Here is a 23,032-nt window from a genome sequence, read left to right on the forward strand (position 1 = left end):
GAGTGAGTGTGTGTACGTGCACGAAACAGACTCCTGCTGGGTTATGAGCCCTCGCAGATGAGAGAGGGGCTGTTTCATCATTTCGTGCAGCGGATCACTTCTCAGTGCAAACACAATTCTCTCACATTTACTGAGGCATGTTCGGAGAGAGCTAATCCAACTTGATGCTGCTTAAAAAAACTTCTGCCCCGAGAGCTGCGGCAGACCATGAACAGTGTCCTACGGCTTAACTAAACAGAAGAGCATGGCACTTACAATGCCATGGATGGAGGATTTATTATCAATAGTTGAATATACCTTTTTGACAGAACAAAGAACAAACAAACAGCTTTTCTTAAGACGAAATATTGTAAAGACTTAAAATTCCTTTCACTGACTTCTATCCCTCTCACACTTAGTGCAGTCACCTCTCAGAGCAAGCTGCAGCCTGTGAACACTGATCCACACCGACACAGATTGATGCACTGCCGACACCAGCGCTGACACTGAACTGACCTGACATGATGGTGTCGGTGATGTTGAGGTTATTGAGCGACAGCCCCAGGGACTGACGCGAGGAGGACGAGGAGGTGCTGGAGGTCTCGGAGGGCGGCCGGGCGGTTTTGACAGGCGTGGCCGTCGGCGTGGCGTTACCGCTGGACTTGAGACGATCATTTTCTGCTTTCAGCATCTCAATCTCATTCTGGTCATTGAGATAAATAAATACGATTAGACACAATCTATAGAATATGTGAATATGCAAAGACTTTGGTAACAGGCTGCTCACACAGGCTGGGCAATGTTGTTATTCAGAGTCAGTATTGCTTGAATTATGGGCTGTAAGCGGCTTTCTGATCTTCAAGGCTCTCTTTGTACTGAAGGTTACGTCTCAGATAAGGAGCCTTACATGATCCCTGCATCTGAGGAGAGACTATGGGCTTCTGCAGACGAGCCAATCCACATCCACAAAGATCCACTTAACACAGACTTCTTTGGTAATGCTCTTTGAACACTCGCTTCTTTAAAGAATATGAAATGACACTTCATCTGTGCAGATTCTACTGTGAAATGATGGGTGGCTTTTGCTGCACTATATCAATAGGAATAAATTAACCAAATGCATTATTTTTTTACTCAGCTTCACGGACAGCTCCACCTTCATGAAAAGTGTTCACTGTGACAGTGCATGCAAAGCGGAGTCTGTGAAGAGTGTGTCATTTATTGGAGCTTGTGAATCTCTGTGCACTTTGTGATCCCTGAAAAGTTAATCAGCAAGCTACAGCAGACTATGCTAATTTCCGAATTTTTTATCTCTGTATGTTAAATGCAGCAGCCGTTAGCTTAGCTTAGGGAAACTCATTTACCTCGGAAACTCATTGATGGAAAAGTAACAGTTTGTTTGTTTAAAAAGTTAGGGAATTAAATGACAAATGATACATTGGTGTTTATACTTCAGGTTTTGTTTGATTAAGAAAACAAGATATAACTTGACAAATGTAACTTGGGGTTAAAGGTGGCTGGGAGTATTGCAGTGTCAGTGTGAGGTGTGAACTGTAGACACTGTGAAAGTGACTGTGTTATATATCCTGGTGCCCTGCTGGTGCCCTGTCACTAACCCTCTGAATGCATTGTTAACATCCTGGTAGCTGTCATGCTTCCGTGCCCTGGGGGAGAATCACACCACTTTCATCCAAATAAATTGAACCGAGAGAAGTTCTGCCTGTCTGAGCCTTCGCAGGAGAAGCAACTCTGACACAACAAAAGGTGTTTCTGTCTCCAGAAGATGTCTCTGATTTGATATGAACTAAGAATTTTGCAGAAGAGTGGTTTTAATATATTTTCTCTACAAGACAGAGTACAGACTAAAAGACAATTTAAATTTAAAATGTAGACATCTGTTCCTTGTAACCACACTCCCCAGGCAAATGGGCAGTTAGTCATGCTGTCCTGTGCAGTTTCCCTCAGTGTCAAGCATAAAGAGACCCCAACGGGTCAGTGTATCCTCACCTGCATGCGGTTCATGGCCTCTCGGATTTGGTCCAGGTGGTGGGCGGAGCTGAGCGCCTCCAGTCGAATGTCTGTCAACTTTAACTCCTTCTCTCTCAGCTCATTCTTCAGCTGGAGGATGACTTCAGCCTCAGCCTCAGTGCATTCGCACAACCTGCAACCGGGATTACACACACGGAGGAGGAAGGGGTCACCTCAAGGGTTATACCAAACACACACACACACACTCGAAGAAAATTAAAGAGCTGAAGTTTGAAGGTGTGAAGTTTGGAAGGAGGCTGGAGTCAGCGGTGAAAACTGTATTGGTAGGTTCCACAAGGAGGTGAATGAGGAAGTGAGGCATTTGGGACAGCGAATCCTTTGCATTAACAATACTCCATTATTTATGCAGCCAAGGAATCTAATAGGTAAAATAAATATTCCAGTTGTGGTTCCAAAACTTGCACAGTTTTTTAGGTTTGTATGTCGGATTTTCTTGTAACCGAGGTACATTGTGATTTTTCTTCTTTGTGATAGGTATTAATATACGATATGTCATTTTTCTTTATTTGGCAAGAGCAGTAAAAATGCAGGAGACCTCTTTCACTGTAGGATATACAGAAGCAAATGTGCTTTTGGTGCCATAATTATTTATCAATTTTCATTATCAGCAGGCAGAGATCTTAACAATAACTCAAGTTAGACACTATGCCAATTTACTAAATCAAAATCACAACAGAAATCTGTCACACTTAAGTTGTTTACTTTGTCATTTCAAAGTTCCACATGCTCTGCCCTTTAGAAAACCACGTTTTATATCAACTAATTATCTCAGCAGCTACCACACAGACGATACCACAATACTTGCATGCTTAGTTGCAGTGGCATAGAGCCAATTTGCATTAGCATTAGTATGAAAATTGTCACTACTTATCCTTTAAATCCTTAATTCGACCAACTACTACAATTGCTTAGATAACTTAAGGTTCTGGTCCAGTTTGTGTGGCTCTCACATGCGGAGGTTTTTGCAGCATTAAGATGCAAAGGTAAATCACACCAACACACCCCACTGCACATACAGTCCCTGGGAGCATGCCACACAGTGCCTGTTACCGAGATCTGTGCTTGTAGACAACATGGCCGTTTTGCTTTTTCTTTGGTGTCCAAATAGGGGAGGACTTGCTATCGCAAATGCACTTGCTACAGCAGGTGGAGAGATGTTAAAGAGAAGTATGAACAGAATGGTCAAAGGAAAAAGAAAAGAAAAGTGAGGAGAGGGATTAAAGACATTTGTGAAAAAACAAAAAATAATAGTGAAAATAAAGAATAGATGTAGAGATGTTTTTTTAATAGTTTGCATCGATATCTACATGTGTTGTACAAGTGTGTTACTTGCATGTACGCACATTTGTGTGGGAGTGGATGTGGGTGTATATGCATTTGTGAGAGGCTGCATGTGCAAAAACTCACTCTGTGGTGGAGGGCGAGGAGTGCAGCGTGAGGATGCTGCCCTGCCTGTTGTCATGCTGCAGTTTGGGCGAGGACGGCAGCGAGTCAATCATCTCCTCCATCTCGTCATGGGGCGACTGAGATTTGGTTTTTTTCTTGCTGAACGCCTGCTTGAAGGAACTGCGTAACTGCAAGACAGGAAACAAACACACAGGGGCAAATACGTCAATACTGCCACCAAACGATTGCAATGAGCACGTCATGCCAGTTACTAAGAGTGAGTTTAGATGACATCACATCCTGCCAGATCAGGAAGTCACTCTGTGCTGTGTCCAAGCAATGGTCACTGTCTGGTTTAGGTAAAGAGGGATTTAGAAAGCAAGGCCGTAAGTAGAGATGGAAATGAGAAATGGAGAAGGGGAGATCGGGCTTTAAGGCTTTAATGACCCTAGAAATGAGACTGAACAGGCAATCAAAATTAACAAGAGAGGAAGAAAAGGAGGACGACGTGGAATAAGAGGGGAGGGTTGTTGTTTCCATGCCGACGTTTCCAGAAAAGAGAAAGAAGAGCTTGCTCTGAGAGGGAGAGAAGAAGGAAGAAATAAAGTAAAGCGAGGGGAGAAGGAAATGGGGAACAACCACTGCAAACATACAGAAGACACTCTGGAATCCACTGACCTGAGCTGGGATGGAATCAGCCACCTGAAGATGCAGAACACACCCAACGTTAAGCCACAAAAAACACATACTCCTGGTTGCTGCTACTGCAAACGCTCTGCTGAGTCAGGATAATTGCTGCAAATGTGTGTGATTTACTGAGCAACTGTATGATTTCACGCAAAGAAAATACGGTTATTGCTTTTGCAGGGATTATGACAATAATGATGAGAGCTATTATGATGACATTCAGGCCATTATCTTTTTTAAAATCTACCATTTACGTGAAAGAAACATTCACAGATCTGATTGTCGAAACCCTTTGGTTAACTACCACTTAAAAAAAAAGTGTTTTACAAAATGGGGACTCATGGAGAGGAAGCACATATGACTATTTTACATGCCATTGACTTCAAATGACATGCTCAAATGAATATGTCAATCTTTTAGAAAACATTTTCCCCTTTTTCCTTCCAGCATTTCATAACAGCTCCTGCAGTACGAGATGTTCTGTTGAACAAGTGTGAACCATTATTATACAATAATACACCACACAAATACAGTACTAATGCACTACATAAATTAAGCATTTTAATACTACCGTGTGCTTTCTGAAACAGGCTCCAGTATGTATTGAAGCCTTCATAATGCTTACTCATGTTTACAGTTATGAGTGTATATATTATAATAATAATAATAACAACACACACAATATAAGTCTCTGTGGGGACATTTTCACCACCTGCCACTAGGGCTGTCATTTTTATTTGAAATGCGGACATTCATTTGAACATGGGGGGGAAAAGTTAATATTTGTAAAGTAAAGTCTACAGTAAAGTCTAGAAGCGCATCAGAGGGACTGAAGAAGTTTGTCTCCTGATCCAGCAGGGGGTGACCACTGTCAACGCCCATTGCCTGTCGCTTGACCTATCAGTAAAGGGAGTAATGTAGTTATGTTGCAGCATTTTGCTATGAAAATGGAGGACAAGCTAGCAAAGCTGTCCCTAGCGAACACTCATGACACCAGAGCATCTGAGACGCGCTGTATGGAAGTGTTTTGGGTTCTGCAATGTAGACAACGGACAGTGTTCAACCTCGTCTGACTGCGTGAATGCGGGGTTGAATAATATTGAAATGGATTGTGTGTCATGCCAAATTTGCTCGAACTTGATTTTTGGCAAAAACTGAAAGCCCTACCCTCCTGCCTGAGGTCAGATATCAACTGCTGGGAACTGACCCAGAGTCCCTGTCCTGCTTGAGGAAGCTTCAACAGGTCGGATGCTTTTCGTTTTATGTTTAAGTTGGTGCCTCACTAAAGAGCAGTCAACAGATTCATTGCACTTTCCCTCTGCTGCTTCCTTGCTCCAATGTCTTGCTACTTTGTCCACGTGCACACCAAGGCAGAATTTATGCAAATGAATAATTAATAGCTGCTAAAAAAAGGGATTGATTTGTATTCATGTGCCTGACTCTTTTTTGGGGGGGATCTAACTTAACATGGCAGGCTTGGGTGTCACACTCTGTGGTGAACTTTTGGGCTGTTTGCATGCATTTCATTTCAAGGGCAAGCGTTTTGCATTGCAGCAGAGACTGAGAGCTGGCTCGGGCCCTGTGAGCTTTGGATGAGATGAAACTTCTAATATGTCATCTGTCTGACTCAGTTGGCTGCAGCAAATAAGCTTTCAGCCGGGGACACTGAGCTGCTATTGTAGAGTGAAGCAAAGAGCAGCAGCGTCAGAGAGAAGGACAGCGGGAGAGGAGGGAGCTTTATGGTGGTGGACGTGCATTTATAGACTTGATTTGTGGTTATTTGAGGACTAATTCCTCAGTCGAAGGAGAAACAGGAGATGGGCACTGCATAGAGCAAATGTTCTCTTTGACTAGATTTCAACCCCTTAGCAGGTGCAAGTACATTGTGGTAATTTTAGGAAACTGAGCAACCAAAGAAGCACTATTTGAGCTTTCAAGAAAAGAAACAGCAGTGAAAGTTAAAACCTCAAAACTTGACCGAGTCCGGTTGAATAATTGAGGGATCAAGAGCCCTTTTCAAAAGTACAGAAGCTGTTAAGGCAGGTGTGAGAGTTTCTCTCTTGCCCAGACTTTCCCACTTGTCACACCAATTCAGAGAGCTCTTCTCAAACCCCTGGGCCACTATCGCCCTGGTTTCAAGTCCAACTTCTGTGTCTCTGTGACGTGAGTAGCCACTTCGCTTTCTGTCCGAGCTACTCTGCATGCTGTTGTCACTGGATATGAAGTTTTAAGTGGGTCTCAAGCAATAATGGCAGGGTGCATAACACCTCTGCTTGACCCACTGTTGCTCTTCACCACAGAATGATACCTTGGGCACTCAACTGATACAGTGTCAGTGCTGTAACCTAGCAACGGTGACATGATGGCAAATTGGGACGAGGTGAACATAGTTTTACGGAGGGAAGCCAAACACAAAAAGCGAGTTGGTTGACACTGTGACATGACACTTGTAGATTGTCAAGGTACATAATGACTTCTATCGTCACCTGATTCACAGGACAACTGGCTTGAATTGAATTAATTTAACACCAAAAGAAGGACTAAAAGTACTACCAATAAAAAGGTATTGCTATTTTCAGTTATATTGTAGGCATTTGGGTCATTTTGAACCATTACAATGGCTGACTAATCAAACTTTATTTAATAGATCCATTCTCATCTTCTATGCCTTCTAGACATTTAATTTTTTAATGTTAGCGTAAAGAATAGAGTATAGGTTTGAACTAGCTTAACTGTCACTGAATAATGCATTTGCATAATGAGTCTTCACCAGCAAAACCATCTCCTCTACAATGAAAAAAGAACTCAGTGTAATGGTGAGAAGCAAGTATCCTGAGATATGTAAATTATTACAGAAAATAAAACAGGTTGACATTACTCCTTTTTCCCCCCAGGTACTCTATATTGTCAACATTGCCTCACTGGGATGAGTCGACTTCTTTGTGTTTTTTCCACCTACCCAGCTCTTCTTCTTCTTCTTCTTGTCTTCGGCGTCCTTGCCCAAGCTGCCCATGCTGGAGTGACTGGCTGCGCTGTTGATACTAGACATGCTTTCAGACGAGTGCTGCCGTCTGATCCGCAGGTCTAAAAACGACAGACAAAACATTTCTTAGTGTGAAATGTGCTGGTTGGTGTATTAAAAATGTGTTGGTTTATTTAATGTTCTCTTCAGTCTTCAGCTTTGTTTGGATCAGCTTTAAAAAAACAGTTTTAAGGAAGTTTGACACTTGAAAAAAGTTAGTTTGCAAAATTGATCAAACTTCTGAATCAGGTTGTTTCTGTGACTAATAAAGGCAAATACTGGAAGTACTCGGTTAAATTCCCTCTGGGGCCAATCGGGAAAAAACAATCATCTGCTCATGAAACAGTAAAGTATTTAAGGCCTCCTAAATATCTGGGCCAATCGCCCCTGTTTGTTCCTTCATTACCTTTGTGGAGGTGATCAGGGCCATTGAGAGCCACCTGAATGGCCGTCTGAGCGTCTGTGTTCTGGGTCTTCAGCGAGTCTATCGTCTCCCGCAGCTCAACCAACTCAGTCTCCTGAAAAGAGAGGAGAGAGGGGGGGGGGGAGAGAGAGAGAGAGAGAAAGAGAAAGAGAGAGAGAGAGAGAGAGAGAGAGAGAGAGAGAGAGAGAGAGAGAGAGAGAGAGAGAGGGGGGGGGGGGGGGTGATGCTTTTAGTCTAGGCATAGACATTATTCTGGGAAATATATTCTTTGTAGTCTACATAAAACAGATGGAACAAACCCAGAATTGATGACCACCCGAGGTTATTTTTAAAAAGGATGACACACCGAGTTTGTTGGAATGAACACATTAGCTTTGTCACTGGAAACGACTTCTTAAATTTTGCACTGGCATGGCTTTTAGTGGGAGAGAATGAGAGACAAAAAGAGGGGGATGGTATTTTGGCGAAGAAAAGAGTCTCACTGTGGATCTGCCCCAAAGCCAGCACCACCTGCTTAGAATAAAAAAAAAGAAGCTGTCCTCTCTGTTGAACCAACACGATCAGATAGAACGAGTCTCATATTCTGCCTTTCCTGAAAACCCACTGAGGCTTGTAGACAGGGGTTTCCGCTTTAATTAAAAGTTGGGACGGCCTTGTTTGACAAAGATATACCACCTGCTTTAATTTATAGAGGATTAAAAATGTGCCAGGGCTTGTCAGTGCACCGTGTGTGTGTGTGTGTGTGTGTGTGTGAGTTTGAGCGTGAACAGAGGGAAGCATTCATAGTTTGTGGTAGGGACATATCTTTGAACATATTGCTGCTGTGTGATCAGTGTTTCAGCAACATTCATCATCTTCTAAAAGCTCCTCTCTGTGAAAAAGTCAACTTGTAAGAAAACGTAGAAAGAAGAGTTGAGGGCAGAATAATGCTGGAAGATTCCTGGAGAATACATTGGTTGTAAAAAGGATTTGGGGCTGTAGGTGTAAGGAATATGCTGAACTCTTCTATATCGCAAAAACCTTTTACCTCCCTTTAAGGCAGGAAGGTTTGCAGTTAAATCAAGTCAAACCACTTCGGTTGAGGTAAGGAGTGAACTCAGGCAACAACTATAAAACTTTCATAATTACATTGTGGGAAAAGAAGAAAACCTTACACATTGGTCAGGAACTGAACATTAATCTACAAGCTGCCTGTTTCAAATCATTTCTCCTCCCTATAATCCCTTCGTCATGGAGTTCGGGCACCGTATATTTCACATGCAGGACTAAGCTCTTGTACCTTTTGTTCAGCGGTCATGGTGAGACTCTGCAGGCGGCCAGTCATGTTACTCAGGCTCTTTTCGAAGGCTGCCACCAGGTGAGCCTGCAGACACAGAGAGACAGAAAATGCAGTTTTCAGTCATTTCATTACTTTAACACTGGTTACAGCAAAGGAGTTATGATGTTGTTTAAATTAGGATTAAATTATTTTTTCATCCTTTGGGAAAGAGTTCCTCCTTTTTTTCAGATATGTCACACAACTGCACATTAATCACTACAACATTGACAATTTAAAACATTTAACATGAGCCTTAGATTGGTTTGGACTCTGGGTGAACTCTACTGTAACATGAGCTCTGTCAGAATGTATTCTAAACACAAATTAGGGGTGTGCAAAGATTCTTCCTACAGGTCTGAAGAACTCCTGCTGGGATTAAAAAAGAAAAAAAAGAAATATGTTGCCTTTCACTTTGAATCAGCCTCACATTTCAATGGCAAGTTCACACCAAGCATGTTCAAAATGGTTCATTTGAACAGGGACTTTCATACGACTTTACAGTTTCATCATATTGGCTCTGGACTAACACCAAGACGAAAAGCCTCAGCACCGAGCGAGACATGTTGATATCACAGAGGCCCAAAGATCAGAGAAAGGCTGCTCCCCTGACTTCAGCTGTCACCTGAAGAAGCAGCAACGTGAGGCCATCTGCTCTGTTGAACCTGTCGTTTGTGTGTGACTGCATTTGGTTGAGAGCTGGGTCGGTACTTGCATTTCAAATCTGTGTGTGCATGTGTGTGAGTGTGTACTGCACGCTCATCCCGAGCTCAAGACCCTGAGACACCTGTCGGGCCTGGTGTGTCTCAGGGAGCTGGGCAGCATGCCCAGACAGATCAGACAATCTCTGCTCTACACAAACACACACGTATACACACACACACATACACGTGGTCATCACGACACTTTCTAGGACTTTCATTAATTGAATTTAATTGCATTTGTTCCTTAATGTGTAATACAGCCCTACAGCAGCTCTGACAAGATGTAAATTCCTTATCTTTCTCATCTGGTGAGGACTTCATAACTCCAGACACACACACGCACGCATGCACACACACACACACAAACACACACACACACACACAGTCGCACCCTCTGTGCTGCCTCTTCTCCTCTGTGTCCGTGGATGAATCAGCAAAGGTCTTGACCTTTAGAAATGCCAACTGTTCCAACACATCTCTCCACCGCCACATCTCGGTCCAACTCCACCTGTGAGCTCCGACTCAACTGCCCCCCCCCGGCCCACCTGTCCGCCCCGAACGAGATGCTGATCAGTCCCTAATGTGTCCCATGGCTGAACCATCTGTGCTGCGCCTGAGGCCCAGTCCCGTTGGCCACATTTGGCCCCTGAAGCCCAATTTTTCTGACGTGTGTCATGATGTTGAGACCCAGGGTAAAGGTTGATGGCGGGTCAAACCAGAGAACTAGACGAGAAGAAGGCATTGACGTCAGCGCTGCTCCATGCTACTCTTAAAGATGTGAAGGACATAGTAGGGGTGGTAAGTGTCCTGACGGGACAGACTGCAGTCGTTGAAACCAGCAACTACTGCTGTTCTGCATCCCTTAAAAACTAAAGCAAGGAGGAGAGGGGACGATATCAAAGTCTTTAATAAGGGAGGAGAAAAGAGAAAGGAGTGGTGGGGAAGGAGAACCTTTCCAGGCAGAGCAGGAGGGTAGAAAAGGACAGACGAGAAGGACAGAGTGACGCAGTGAAGGGTAAGAGTGGAGAGGTGCTTTTGTGAACTCTTGAACCTGATTCAACGACATCCAGAGCCAGAAAATGAATCCCCTTCAAAGAACCCCCCCCTTCAGAAAAGAAAATTATCCTCCCACTATCTTGAACAGGATGTTGTTTCTGCTAATTCTGCGCCATATAACAAATAGGCAGTTAATTAAGGGAACATTGGGGGGGTACCCAACGAATATGTTTTTAATGTGGGAGTCATTATGAGATCATACGGGGTGACAGAGGGTAACAACCCAACCATAACACTTAATTTAGGATCCAGATTCAATTTCCTGAACACAACAAAGACCGATAAAGATGATGATAATCATGTTTTATGTGACACATGAGATGAGATCAAGATCACGTGATCGCAGTCACTGCACATCTCCTCTCATGAGAAGGCTGGAGATGAAATGAAAACACGCTCTGTTCAGACTGTTCAGGAAATATTAACATTTATTAATAAATTCTGACTTTACCATGACTCCAGTTTTGGTGATTTTTATGATTGAATTGTTAAATTTTCCCCTGTATGTTGACATTTTTTACACCAACAAGAATTTATAAAATATAAAATAATTGCATTTAGTCACATTCAAATGGATATGACCTTTTATAACACACACCAAACATGAATTAAGCATTAGAGAATCAATTATAAATAAATCAGTGTTATCATATTAAGGAACAAGCTGCCTTCAAATTGACTCTATATTTACATTCTAAAAGTATAATAGAAAGTTCTACACTCAATTGAGAAAAATATATAGCATTCCACATTTACTAAAATGTTTGACACTTGTTTTTTTCTGAGTTTGAATTCCTCTACTATGTGTATGAATGTGAATTTACTGTATATTTCCATGTGTGAGGGTGCCTGCGGGAAGAGAGCAGATTAAACAATGTTTCTGGCATGTCTTACACAACGCAGCGAGCATCTAGCTTTGGACTGTGGGTGGAGAGCATGTCAGTTCATACAGGAGGGCTGCTGAGGCTGACATTTCCACAGTCACACTCCCCACTGGGACGATAAGATGAGCTTATAGCACCAACAGCCCACCATGCTGACATGTAGATGCAGAGTGATCCGGTAAAACACGACCACATGTGTGTATTTCTTTCTCTCTCTTATTTAATTTCAAGTGGGAGCTGTACAGCACATGTGTGTCAGTTGTGTGAGTTTGCAAATGGCTTGGCACAGTAAAGCATGTTTTGATGCTCTGTGACCCTGTTGAGGTCCAGGCAGTATCGAGAGCAAATTGTGTTTTATACTGAAATCTTCTATTCAGATTGTGACTTCGATGTTACCGGATATTGCCACAGTGCTGATGGTTTTGTAGCAAAACATAATAGTCATAGAATATATTATGTTACCAAAAAAGGATGGCCTCTGCAGAATTTTAATAGTTCTCATCTATCCTTACTTTGATTATCTCTAGAATGTTTTTTATGCTAGTAAATGTGTCTCTAAATGTCTAAATGTGTAAATGATGCTCATCTCACTGAATATCCCAGAGTGATGCTGATAATATTCCTGCCAGAAACTGACTAGCATCCAATACTGTATATAATGATGCTGCAGGCTTTTATTTTACTATAACCAGACTAAAAGAAGGAGAAACCGAAAATATTCCCTATGTTTACAATGTTTTAAAACACTATGCATTACAAGACTTGAAACCATGACAGTGGTGACTTATTAATATGTGGCAGCATACTGAGGCAGTAGCAGTTAATGAATTAGAGAGTAAGAACTGTTGCCATTTTGCACAATCAGTTGATTATCATATATGTTGGAGAAACCAGAACACCACCAAATGGTGGATTTTTCCACACAAGTATAACACAACACAGCAAATGCTGTTTTACTGTGACTATGTCAATCTTCTATTAATTCATGTCTTCCTCTTCCATTCGTCAAGTTTTCCTTCTGTTTCGCCTTCAATTTCTATCGCTAAAGTTTGCGATCAAAGCATTGGGCTGAAGCGTCTGCCTCAATGTTTGATCAGACGATGCAGTTTGTCGATCCGTCTGAATCTCAGCACAGAGACAGCTTGGTCTGGGGGTTGGAGGGCTTCTGTATCTCACTCGGTTTCACCCACGCATGACGCACTCGAGTCTAGATTCACTTATCCTCATCTCCCTGTACTCTCTCTGTGCCCGTCTATCTCTATTTGATTCTCTCCGCTTGGCTGAATTTGCGAGAGACTCCTGTTCCTGTTGAAACCCCGACGGCAGAAACAAAAGCAAAGAGACGATCCGTGCTGCACGGTAGACACACAAACACACATGAGAAAACATCCCATCTAAGAACAAGCGCGCAAAAACCCACACCTTGACAAAATCAAACAAGCAAAAGCCTAAATACCCGCACAGCAGCCTCAACAGGGACACAGTAAAGGAATTAGTGGGCGTCTTAAAGATTTCTATTCCTTCCAGAGCTTTAATAGGCAACAGTTCCCATAAAAGCTCTCTGATGCAAATTACCCGTCACCGGCTTGAAGTAAACAAACTCACGTTGGTGGTAAGCTGAGATGTCAGGGTCGCAACCTTCTCCTGAGAGGCGTCCAGCTCCCGGCGCAGCTTTCTGATTTGCTGGTTGGGTGAAGAAGGAAGAGAGGTTAATGCTCCTGGAAAGCAAAGATAAATAAGACTGATTGCAATGAAAGAGGTGTTGAACTTGCAACTCCCTTGCTGATATTGTTGATGTGAAAAGTGTGCAGGTACATGGTAACACTGTGTAGTAAGACACTGGGGTGAACTGTGAACATAAAGTGTGGGGGATTACCGTGGAATTTTGGACTGTTTGGCCCTTGATTGAAAAGAGAAGAGTATAAATTAACACTATGTTGCATGCCTCCATCAAACAGCATGTCGTAATGTGGCGGGAGAGACAGACTTTCACCACAGCATTGTCTCTTGTGGTTAGACTAACAGAGCAAGCGTTAAGGGTCAGTGTTCCTCACCTGGGTCAAACAGTATTTGCAAACACCTGATATTGTTTCTTTTATCATGAGCGAAGAGTCCGATCAGGTCAGTTTACCAAAGTGGACAAAACAAGAACCAAAAAGGAGTGGGTAATCACAAGAAGGTCTCTGGTGTCTGTCAAACTGATTAACTAAGTTTTTTAATTTTTTTGGGGGGGAATTTTACATTTACATTTTGCTATAATCTATACCTGATATCAATATGAACTGACATTAATGTTGACAAGACATCAGCCCAGGCTAAGGCCATATTTCCTTGTCTTAAGAGATCAGCTTTAGATTTAGAATTCTCAAAAATACCAAATCATTATGTTTTCTGTTGATTTTTCTTTCTCATCCTCTGTGCCAGCAGTGCTTTGTCAAGCTGTTGTTGTGCCAACATTATAGCAAATGTCTCCTGTAAATTAAGACGCATTCAGGTCGTGTGTAGGTCACCTGTCGTTTAAAGCCTGTTTAGAGGGAAAATAAACTTAAATTGGGTCGCTTGTGGTGCTGCACAGTGACTGTAATCCATGATTGTCAGAGTTTGCACTGAGAAAAGCTGTCATGAAAAGCTAAACTACATCCATCTGGCAGGGATAAACAAACACTGAGATGTATTTGCCTTTACTGTTTGATCCAACGTTGAGCTAAAAGCAAGGACAGAGACAGGGAATTTTAACAGAAATAAAAAGATCTAAACATAAATCTGGAAAATCAAAGAAGAACCAGTGATGAACTGTTGAATGAAGATAATTAAAAAGAGCCAAGTGGCAGGGCATGCGTAAGATATTAATATTGTACGTTTTTAACTAGTAAATAATGCACTTAATGGAGCAGAGAAGGGATGTGTGGTTATTTATGATCGAGATGAAATTAACGTGAACGATTTTTTGATAAGAAAAAGCAATGCAACGTTGTGTTAAACTGCTTTGCTGTAGAACCTGATACATTTGATCCACCATCACTAAGTTTTATTTTTGATTAAAAATGATTACTAATAGATATAGATTTAAATGAAGCTGAACAAATATCACTGTTTGTGCTTTGATAGACATTGTGTCTCCGGATGCAGTGAAGTAGAAAGACACACAAATGCACACGAAGACCACCAGAAGCAAACAACCGGCAGTCGCCTCAGGGCAGACACACATGCATGTGTCATGGAGGTTGTTGGACTGAATCCCACACAGAGCAAAAATAAAATCTGGTCAGTGAGAAGCTCTCTTTGAGGTGTCCATAAGAAAGCACTTAACCGCCCACCTCCACCTACAGAACAGCCACTGAGCCGCTTCAAGGTGTAAATATCTGTAAATACATTGGTGTAAAGCAGGAAGGTGCAAACAGGAAGCATGCAGACAGACAGATGGACACATTGTTTCCCGTTCTTACCTCTGAGTGTGCTTTCTCCTCAGTCTGTAAGAAAGCAGCAAACATAGTTAGGAAACATTGGCTTCGTGTGTTGTGTTTAATCAGAAAATAAGCCATGAGAAGCATTCTAATGCCGAAGAGGAGAAGACGATTGTGAAATGGTGAACACAGAGACAAAGAGAAACTTTCAAATAGAGAGAGATTAAAAGGAGGGAAAATATCACAGGCGTTAAAGTGGAAATCAGACTGAATGGAAAATGGTTTATATTTATATAAAAAAACACAGAATGAACAAGTGAATTCGACCAGAGCGAAAACTTTGGGAGTGACAACAAACTCTATTTGTCAGCCAGGCCTTTCCTCTGCAAACTGCAAGTGTTATTGGAAAGAGGCGGAGGTGGGAGGGAATCGATTCTCCTCCTCACTGATTCGGACGACTCGAGAGCAGGCTGTGTTGTAAGACACAAGCACCTGCCCAGAGTCTTATCTACAGTTGCTCTGAAAGCATGCAGCATGGAAAGACATTTTTTTGTTCCTAAAAAAACACAAGGGAGAAGACTGACATATTGGAACAAAGTGCATGTGAGATTTAAGGCTTCACTGCATCACTAGAAAGAGCTGAAGGATTTGATGGTACTGTTTGATGTTTATCTTTAAAAATTTAAAGTTTGTACTTTAATGTTAAATGTAGATTCTCCCCTGAAAACACCTGCCTGTTGTGTCTGGAAGTGACTTAAACAAAACAGACAGAACGAGTACACAGAGATGAGTGAAATTGAATAGAATTGAATATAATTCTCCGTCACTTCGATCAACATCTATGATATTACATGTAATAATGTGATCTAAGACTGGGGCAGCTTTAACCAAGACTTACAGCATGATTTATAAGTTAGAGATGTACGATGCGTGACTGCAACACTTACACTGAAAATCTGTATTATAACGAAGACAAGTTGTCCACCTACTTACCGCTGAGTACAGTGAAGATGTGCTGGAGACCAGAGACAATGAGGAGCCATGGACTGTAAGCATTGAGAGAGTGGTGAGCAATAAAATACTTTATTGTAAAAAAAAAATTGTGTAAAAATGTCATGCTACAGATAAAATGTATACGTTAACATGTTCTACTTTGTCTGTTGGATTTAAAGTCCTTTTTATGGCTTTGTTATTTATTCTTGATTACCCAGTTGAGTGATTAGCACTTGAGAGTAATGGTAGCTCATTCAGATGATGTAATATTCATAACAGCTATAAAAGGGCAGGAAAAAACCCAGATTCGGCAGTTAAAAAGACGACCTCTATATGGATGTAATCACAGCCACTTAAATCATCCACAGGAAGATCAGAAGAGCGAGCCATCCGCCAGCTCTCTCACAGTATAAACACAGAGAGAGAGCTCATTAAATCTGATTGTAAAGTACTTGATGACTGGGGTCTTTGCTTTGGTGAACATGGACTTTTAATCATTTCTGAATGCATCTTAGTATGGATGTTTCATTTTTCAGCAGTGTATTCAGAAAGTGTGTTTATGCGGTTCCCCCACCTTCATCAGTGCTGTCCCTGAAGGAGCCAGAGCGGCTGATGCCACGTGGACGGTCCTCCAAGGAGGTGGCGCTGCTCCCCAGTGGGTGACCCTCTTCATACAGGTCAAAGGAGTCATGGGCAGGGATGCTGTTGGATCGGCTCATGCAATTGCTGATTGGTGGCAGGTTATACTGGCTAATGTTGGTGGGACTCACTGGACGGATGGGGGAAAAAACAGACAAAATCAGTATTTAAACGTGTTGTGGTTTTGCACCAGTACATGCATCAATTATCCATCATTCATGGACTGAACAATAACCAAGTCAAAGCTACAAATGGAGCAAATGTGCTAAGATTTCAATTGACATCAATAGGTTTTGGATTTCCACATTAAAAAAGTATCATCTATTTTTACAGTTGAGTTCAAGACACTGCTAATTGTCACATTGACATAGAGAACTTTGAAAACATTGCTAAAATAATTGACAGTCATAAAAGTACATTAATACTTAATACTCATGCCCCTCATCTGGAAAGATTTGTCTTTGTTGCCTTGGTATCCGTCTCTGGTTGCACTTCATTGGTTTATTTGTAGATGTTATATTTGAATTGAAACACATTGGATAACCCCCTCTGCTTATTTCAATTTTTCTTTGGGTAAGGAAATTCAACATTTCACCCAATTCAATATCTGGCTTATTTGTGCTGAGCTTTAAATGGGTAAAGCATGCACTGCAATGTAAGTCACTTAGAGCAAATATACATGCTAAATAGATACTCAGTGTATATGATATATGATATGCCTCCATCACAGTTTATTACTAACGACTCACGCAGGTTGGAGTAGTGGTATTTCCCAGTGGTGGTGCAGGAGGCTCCTGGAGGAGACAGTGGGGATTGACTGCCTGTGTCCTGAAGCCCCCCTGTTGAATGGGACCTCAACCACTCCTTCCCTTCCTCGTGGGACGCCTGCCGGGAGGACGGAGGGTACCTGAAACCCCCAAAGACGGCGTAAGCCCATGGCAGGAATGGTTGCAGACAGCATGCACTTGTTACATGGAGATATTTGAAGTAGGGAGGTTCTGTGTTGATGCAATGAGTGTGGAGCTCATAACACAGAAGCATGTGAGTAGAAGGGACATACAAAATGTGCAGCCACACCACATTGATGTACACATGCTTATATCATACACTCATACACTATATAAACATACTCCTCTAGCTCAGAGCTGCCACACAGACACACACTGGGGTTCATTTCTTCTCTCCCCAGCTCCAGAATGGCTCGGCAACAGCAGGCCCTTATCGCACACACGCCAATCAGCCATATTTAATCCTCTGAGGATGATAATTGAGTTTGCACTCATCCCTTTTTCAGCGGCGTCTTCCTTCCAGCGACCCCATTACTACACTTGTCACATCTGACCCTGTTCCCCACGCCTATGGTTTGCATTCTCTCCCTCAGGGATTGGCTGTCTGAGAGTTGAATGACTGGGTTGAGTGTGGTGGCACAGTAGCAAACCGAGTGACACACCAGCATTCGCCCCTCACTGAAGTTGAAATGGAATAGACTGAAATATCCAGAGGTCGTTGTTTGACTCAGTATACTTAGCACTTACAGAACCCCCATCAGCCGAAGCAACATGCTTATTTATACGACTAAAGGGGGCAATTACAAGCCTAAGCTCTACTTGTAAGAAAATCTAAAGATCAGGCGTAAAAAGTGCTGTGTGGTTGGAGATGTGTCGAGACGGTCAGAAGGAGAAAACACTGCAGTCTGTACTCAGCATCACTTTCAACTGGCATTAAGTGAAGTATAAGATCTGAATGCTCTTAGGCGCAGTAAAGTTAAAGTTCCAAATAGCAAAATGAAAGAATGGTTTGTAAACCAGCATGCCCTGTCCAACCCCGCTGCAGCAGTCATGTATAATTGGCTAGAGAGGCTGTTCCCTGCAGAAGTGGTGCCACTGTGATGAATGGGTTATGGTATTTCTGTCCCTCCCCCTTTGGTCCCAACTAAATTCAAAAACCACACTGGAAGAACCCCCCCCGTTCTGACAGAGGGAAATGTTATCAGGGTGTTTAGGCCCTTGAAGGGAGCTGAGGAAGAAATGCTCTGTCATGGTGGCTGTTTGTGCCGCATTCTAGCAGTGCACGAGATGGGGAGAGAGGATAAGGGGGGGCACACAGGGAGGCAGACAAACATGCCCCTGCCTGATCATCTCATACTGCGGAGGAATTGTTTTTGCCTCACTTCAGGCTCTCTGGTACAAAATCAGATACTGAGCTATCATCACTTTTGGGCCCTCAGCATTTGTTGGAGGTGACACAAGATGTAAGTCACAAAAAACAAGGTGACCAAAAACATGATGGAAAATGTAACAGATGTTTAAAGAGAGTCTTGTATTTCTTCATTACATACAGTAATGCTCTGTATAATGCATTCTGCAAAAAGTCTTCATCGGCAGCTTGTCTGATTTGTGAAGAAATGTGGTGTGCAGTGTGAATAGTATATAAAATAATCACACAACTCACTGATTTATACATCAGTAGTTCTCAACCTCTCTTTGTCAAATGTATGTCCACTTCTTTCTCAAATGAATCATGCATACCTGTTTATTTCAAGCATTAATATGTAACTTTAAGCTATAATTAATTTAAAAAAAATGTAATCTTTCATTTCAGCTTACTTTTTTAAACTAAGGCTATGTCTATGTGTTTAAACAAAATATCTGTCACTTTTACACTTATATCCCTTAACTTAGGGATATAAGTGCAATTTAAATTTGATTCTACATACAGTCTATAGGGTAAAGTAAGGTGTTTTGGTTTGTCCTGGTTTGGAATAACTGCTGTAGATGCCACATCAAGCTACTCATACTGTACTAAAACACTTGGTAAAGCTTGGAATTTACATGCACATGCATCTTGCAAGCACATCTTTGGAACAGAATGGGTGAGATTGGCTGCAGATGTGTTGTACCTCAGTCCCTTTTTGGGAAGCGTGTTTCTGTCAAGAGGCATGCTGTTAAAACAAAGAGGATGAGTAAATTAGATGAACTCAGAAACCATTGGTTCTTTTTTTTGCGCTCGCTGACAACAATTATTACTTGACTTCAGACACACACACACACGGACACACACGATATGCAGACAGATGTACTCTATGGAGAAAACATTCAAGATGCTAACTAATGCATCACAGTACAATAAACAACAAATATAAACACACGTAATATTTAAATCAATTGTTTCATTTTGAGACATAAAGCTAATCTATTAAGGGAAACTAAATTTGTGCTCTGCTTTCTATCCTCTGTTATGTACTGCATGCACAGTATGTGGACAAAACAATGGAAACAACCTAATAAAGACTTCTCATGGGAATGAGCGTCTGAAATGACCTGAATTTACTGTTTTGCTGTTTCTGGCACGGCTGTGGGACCACGAGTAATACTCCCATAGAGCTTCCTACAGTTGATGAGTTTTATGATGCTTCCAGTAAAACATTGCTACATGACCAATGTGAGAGACTTGCTGGTAAAAGTTGGTAGGTCACTTCGGTGACAGAATAGTAAAAAGGTATAAAGACCAATTTGTCAGGAATATATATTTAAATATATATATTAAATAAAATATATTTATTATATAGGGATATAATATCGGGGAACTGTCATAGGTCTATTGCACATCTCTTCTGACCAATTTATACCAAAATGAAATTATACCAAGTGTATACTCTGGCTTATCTACTCAAAGATTTTACTTTGAAAATACCAAAACCATGCCAGAAAAATAAACTTAACCAACTATGTGCTGGATGAGTGATTTGTTTCTAATTATTATCATTTCTTTTTATAATCTAAGCTTACTCTGCCTGGTATGTTTAGATATTAGGGTTGGGAGATGCTGGGTTCTGTCTCTGTTCTCAAATGAAACAATGAATACGATTCAGCCCGATCGTATTTCCTGTTACTCACCCCTCAGACAGGGTGGACTTGACACTGCCGGTTCGTGTAATCTTTGGCCCGTGGTGGCCCAGCGGCAGATCAATAGACTCAGAGCTGGTGTGCAGACTGGTCATACTTTGGCAGCTCAGTGTGTCCTTGCTGCCAGCTGACGAGCTACAGGCCGGCCAGGGCCGAGCGTTGGAGGGCAGGGAGAGGCCAGAGGCCGGACTGGATGCCGGGGAGTCAGTGCACAAGTCTGGGGTTTTACCGTACAGTGGGCTGCTACCACCACTCAGGCCACAAGCGCTGCCCAGGCTCCCCGTGCCAGAGGAGGGTGAATCCAGACTGGCCTGCCTTGCCAATGTGCCGTGGGGGCTGCCCAGTAATGAGGGGCACTTCCCAGAGTCGGGTGTGCCAGGCGTGCTGGCCTTGCTGCTGGCTTTGGTGCCAAACAATCTGGGGGTAGAGAGGTGGGTGCAGTCATTCAGACATGCTCAAAGGACAAGTGATGAGCATCTGCAAGATCCATACTGGAAAATGAAAGACTCTGGCATACTTTGGGGTTGAAAGAGTGGATGACATAGAGGTTATCTCAGGGGTTTGCTGCATATTATACATCAAAATTGTCACAATCAACAAGAAGAAAGTATGCAAGGATCCGTGTAGTACGTGAAAAACGGAGTCTAGAAACATCCCCACATCTTTATTGTAAATCTGGCTTTAAACTGCAAATGAAATACCGAGCAGACTTCCCGATACATTTGTCCCTCACAGCAAACTCCACCTCATTTCAGCTGCGAACTTGTCACAATTTACATAGACACATCTGCTCTCACAGCTTTGCCCGTTTCAACTCTGTGACTTTAAATAACCTAATCTGTTAGGCCACTCAACCCTGGTTGCCTCCTGCATATGCTCCTGCAGGCAGCCTGCGACGGTGCCTGAGCCTGTCCCAGTCTGTCATCACAATCACACCAAGTATACAGATGACGCGCTCTTGAAGGAAAAAAGAAAATACATGCAGATGAAACGTGTCGGCTTGACAAATCGGATGGGATGAGTGTTTGGACACGCCTGCCGAATGCATGCACCTAATGAGTCGGGGATTGGTGTGCTGAGAAACTCCTGTCTCCTGTCGCTTCTGATCAAGACTGCTGAACTGGATGTGTATGCACTAAATGAAAAGCCATCAGACCTTCATCTTGGGGGTAAAGTTACGTTTCATCTGCGGTGGCTTATCAACGCACCAGGGAACAATCTATAATGGCATCCCTTTGCTGTGCAACCACAAAAACTCTATCAGTTTTTTTTTTCACGAAGGCACTGATATATGATTATTTTTAGTCTTTCTACGCAACCAAACACATCTAAAATTGATGTAGATGACAAAATAACTTTTAAGCCAGGGTGTAACTTTACCGCCACTGTGGATGCCCCTATCTATTACAGGAGTCTGCATCAGGAAAACATCACTGAGCACGACAAACATCAGTTCATCATCATGAATGAAAACCCTCTTTGACTTGAAAATCTGAAATAGATGTGTGGATGACTTAGAGATATTCTAAACTAATGCAAGAACCTAAAGGCATGCTCGCTGTGGATAAGAAAATTGCAAATTGCCAATATACGGGAATAAAAAGGAATGTGGTGAATGTAGTTTGATTCACGTAGAAACACACATGGTGAAGGACACAGACAGTATGAAAGCCGTGGGCCTGTTTTGTGTGTCTAACCTGCGGAAGGTAGGAGAAGCAATATCAGGATACTTGGAGCCTGGCTGCCTGAGGCCGGTCTGGCCCGATGAAGTGGAGGTAGGGCTGGACTTGGGGGATGTGGATAATCCCGTTGCTGGGTCCTGGTCTGACACAGCCACTTTCTCCTTGTCTGTCTGGTTTATTGTGACGGGACTGGTGCGATCCGAGGCCACCTTTCCATCCCTGCGTTTTGCCCCAGTTTGTGTGACTGCCCCACCAGCAGATTTGCCACTGACATTTGAGTCGATGCTGCTGGAGCTGGAGCGATGCCCGCTGCGCCCTGCTGACGCCCCACTGGAGGATTTGGCCGGTCTGGGTAGGGAGCGGTACTGGAGGGTCATTTTGGAGTTTCCGCAGCTCAGCAGGACACCATCATCCTGGGGCTGTGAGCCATCCAGGCTGGTCTTCCGTACACCGCCGATGCTTGTGCCTTTGCCTAGGGCAGCTGAGGATTTGGGCGCCTTGCCCAGGGTGGCTGAGCCGCTGGTGAGTGTTGCCCCACTAGAGGTGATTAGGGTACCACTGGGACCTGGGATCTTCTTGTATCCAAATGAGCCTGTGGTGGGTGGGCGTGCAATGCCAGAGGGGGGTTTCTTGCCTTCATCTCCACTGCTCTTCCCGGCATCAGAGGGTGAGCGCTGGATGCCAGCTGAACTCTTAGAAGGTGCTTTGCCCTTTTCTGAGGCCTTAGCATCATCAGTTTTGCCTGTTAATTTGCATAAACACTTATTAGCACAAATACAAAAACAACACCCTCAGCAGATTCTTGGCCTGGCACTGCCACACAGCAGGAGAGGCCAAATTAGTGTAAATTCTGGCCAAAAGCCAGAGGTTGAGTTTGTCTCAGTTCAGCTGCATTGAAAACTA

At 42.7% G+C, this 23,032-nt stretch overlaps 1 protein-coding gene across 3 annotated transcripts in view; it reads right to left on the reverse strand.

The window, feature by feature from the left end:
* nav3 (neuron navigator 3) overlaps nt 1–23,032 on the reverse strand; it is a 178,950-nt gene that overhangs the window by 11,614 nt on the left and 144,304 nt on the right. For all 3 annotated transcript variants that reach the window (XM_061078914.1, XM_061078909.1, XM_061078921.1), the window contains 16 exons: nt 22,145–22,871; nt 20,439–20,864; nt 19,442–19,483; nt 17,292–17,449; nt 16,478–16,672; nt 15,904–15,956; nt 14,953–14,976; nt 13,383–13,406; nt 13,112–13,189; nt 8,827–8,910; nt 7,530–7,641; nt 7,061–7,185; nt 4,093–4,116; nt 3,436–3,602; nt 1,987–2,140; nt 496–682 (listed from right to left, as the gene is read on the reverse strand). In XM_061078914.1, the coding sequence (XP_060934897.1) occupies nt 496–682; nt 1,987–2,140; nt 3,436–3,602; nt 4,093–4,116; nt 7,061–7,185; nt 7,530–7,641; nt 8,827–8,910; nt 13,112–13,189; nt 13,383–13,406; nt 14,953–14,976; nt 15,904–15,956; nt 16,478–16,672; nt 17,292–17,449; nt 19,442–19,483; nt 20,439–20,864; nt 22,145–22,871 (2,580 nt within the window). The remainder of the gene's footprint in view (nt 1–495; nt 683–1,986; nt 2,141–3,435; nt 3,603–4,092; nt 4,117–7,060; nt 7,186–7,529; nt 7,642–8,826; nt 8,911–13,111; nt 13,190–13,382; nt 13,407–14,952; nt 14,977–15,903; nt 15,957–16,477; nt 16,673–17,291; nt 17,450–19,441; nt 19,484–20,438; nt 20,865–22,144; nt 22,872–23,032) is intronic.

Source organism: Limanda limanda, chromosome 1, assembly GCF_963576545.1.
Source record: "Limanda limanda chromosome 1, fLimLim1.1, whole genome shotgun sequence".
Classification (NCBI taxonomy): domain Eukaryota; kingdom Metazoa; phylum Chordata; class Actinopteri; order Pleuronectiformes; family Pleuronectidae; genus Limanda; species Limanda limanda.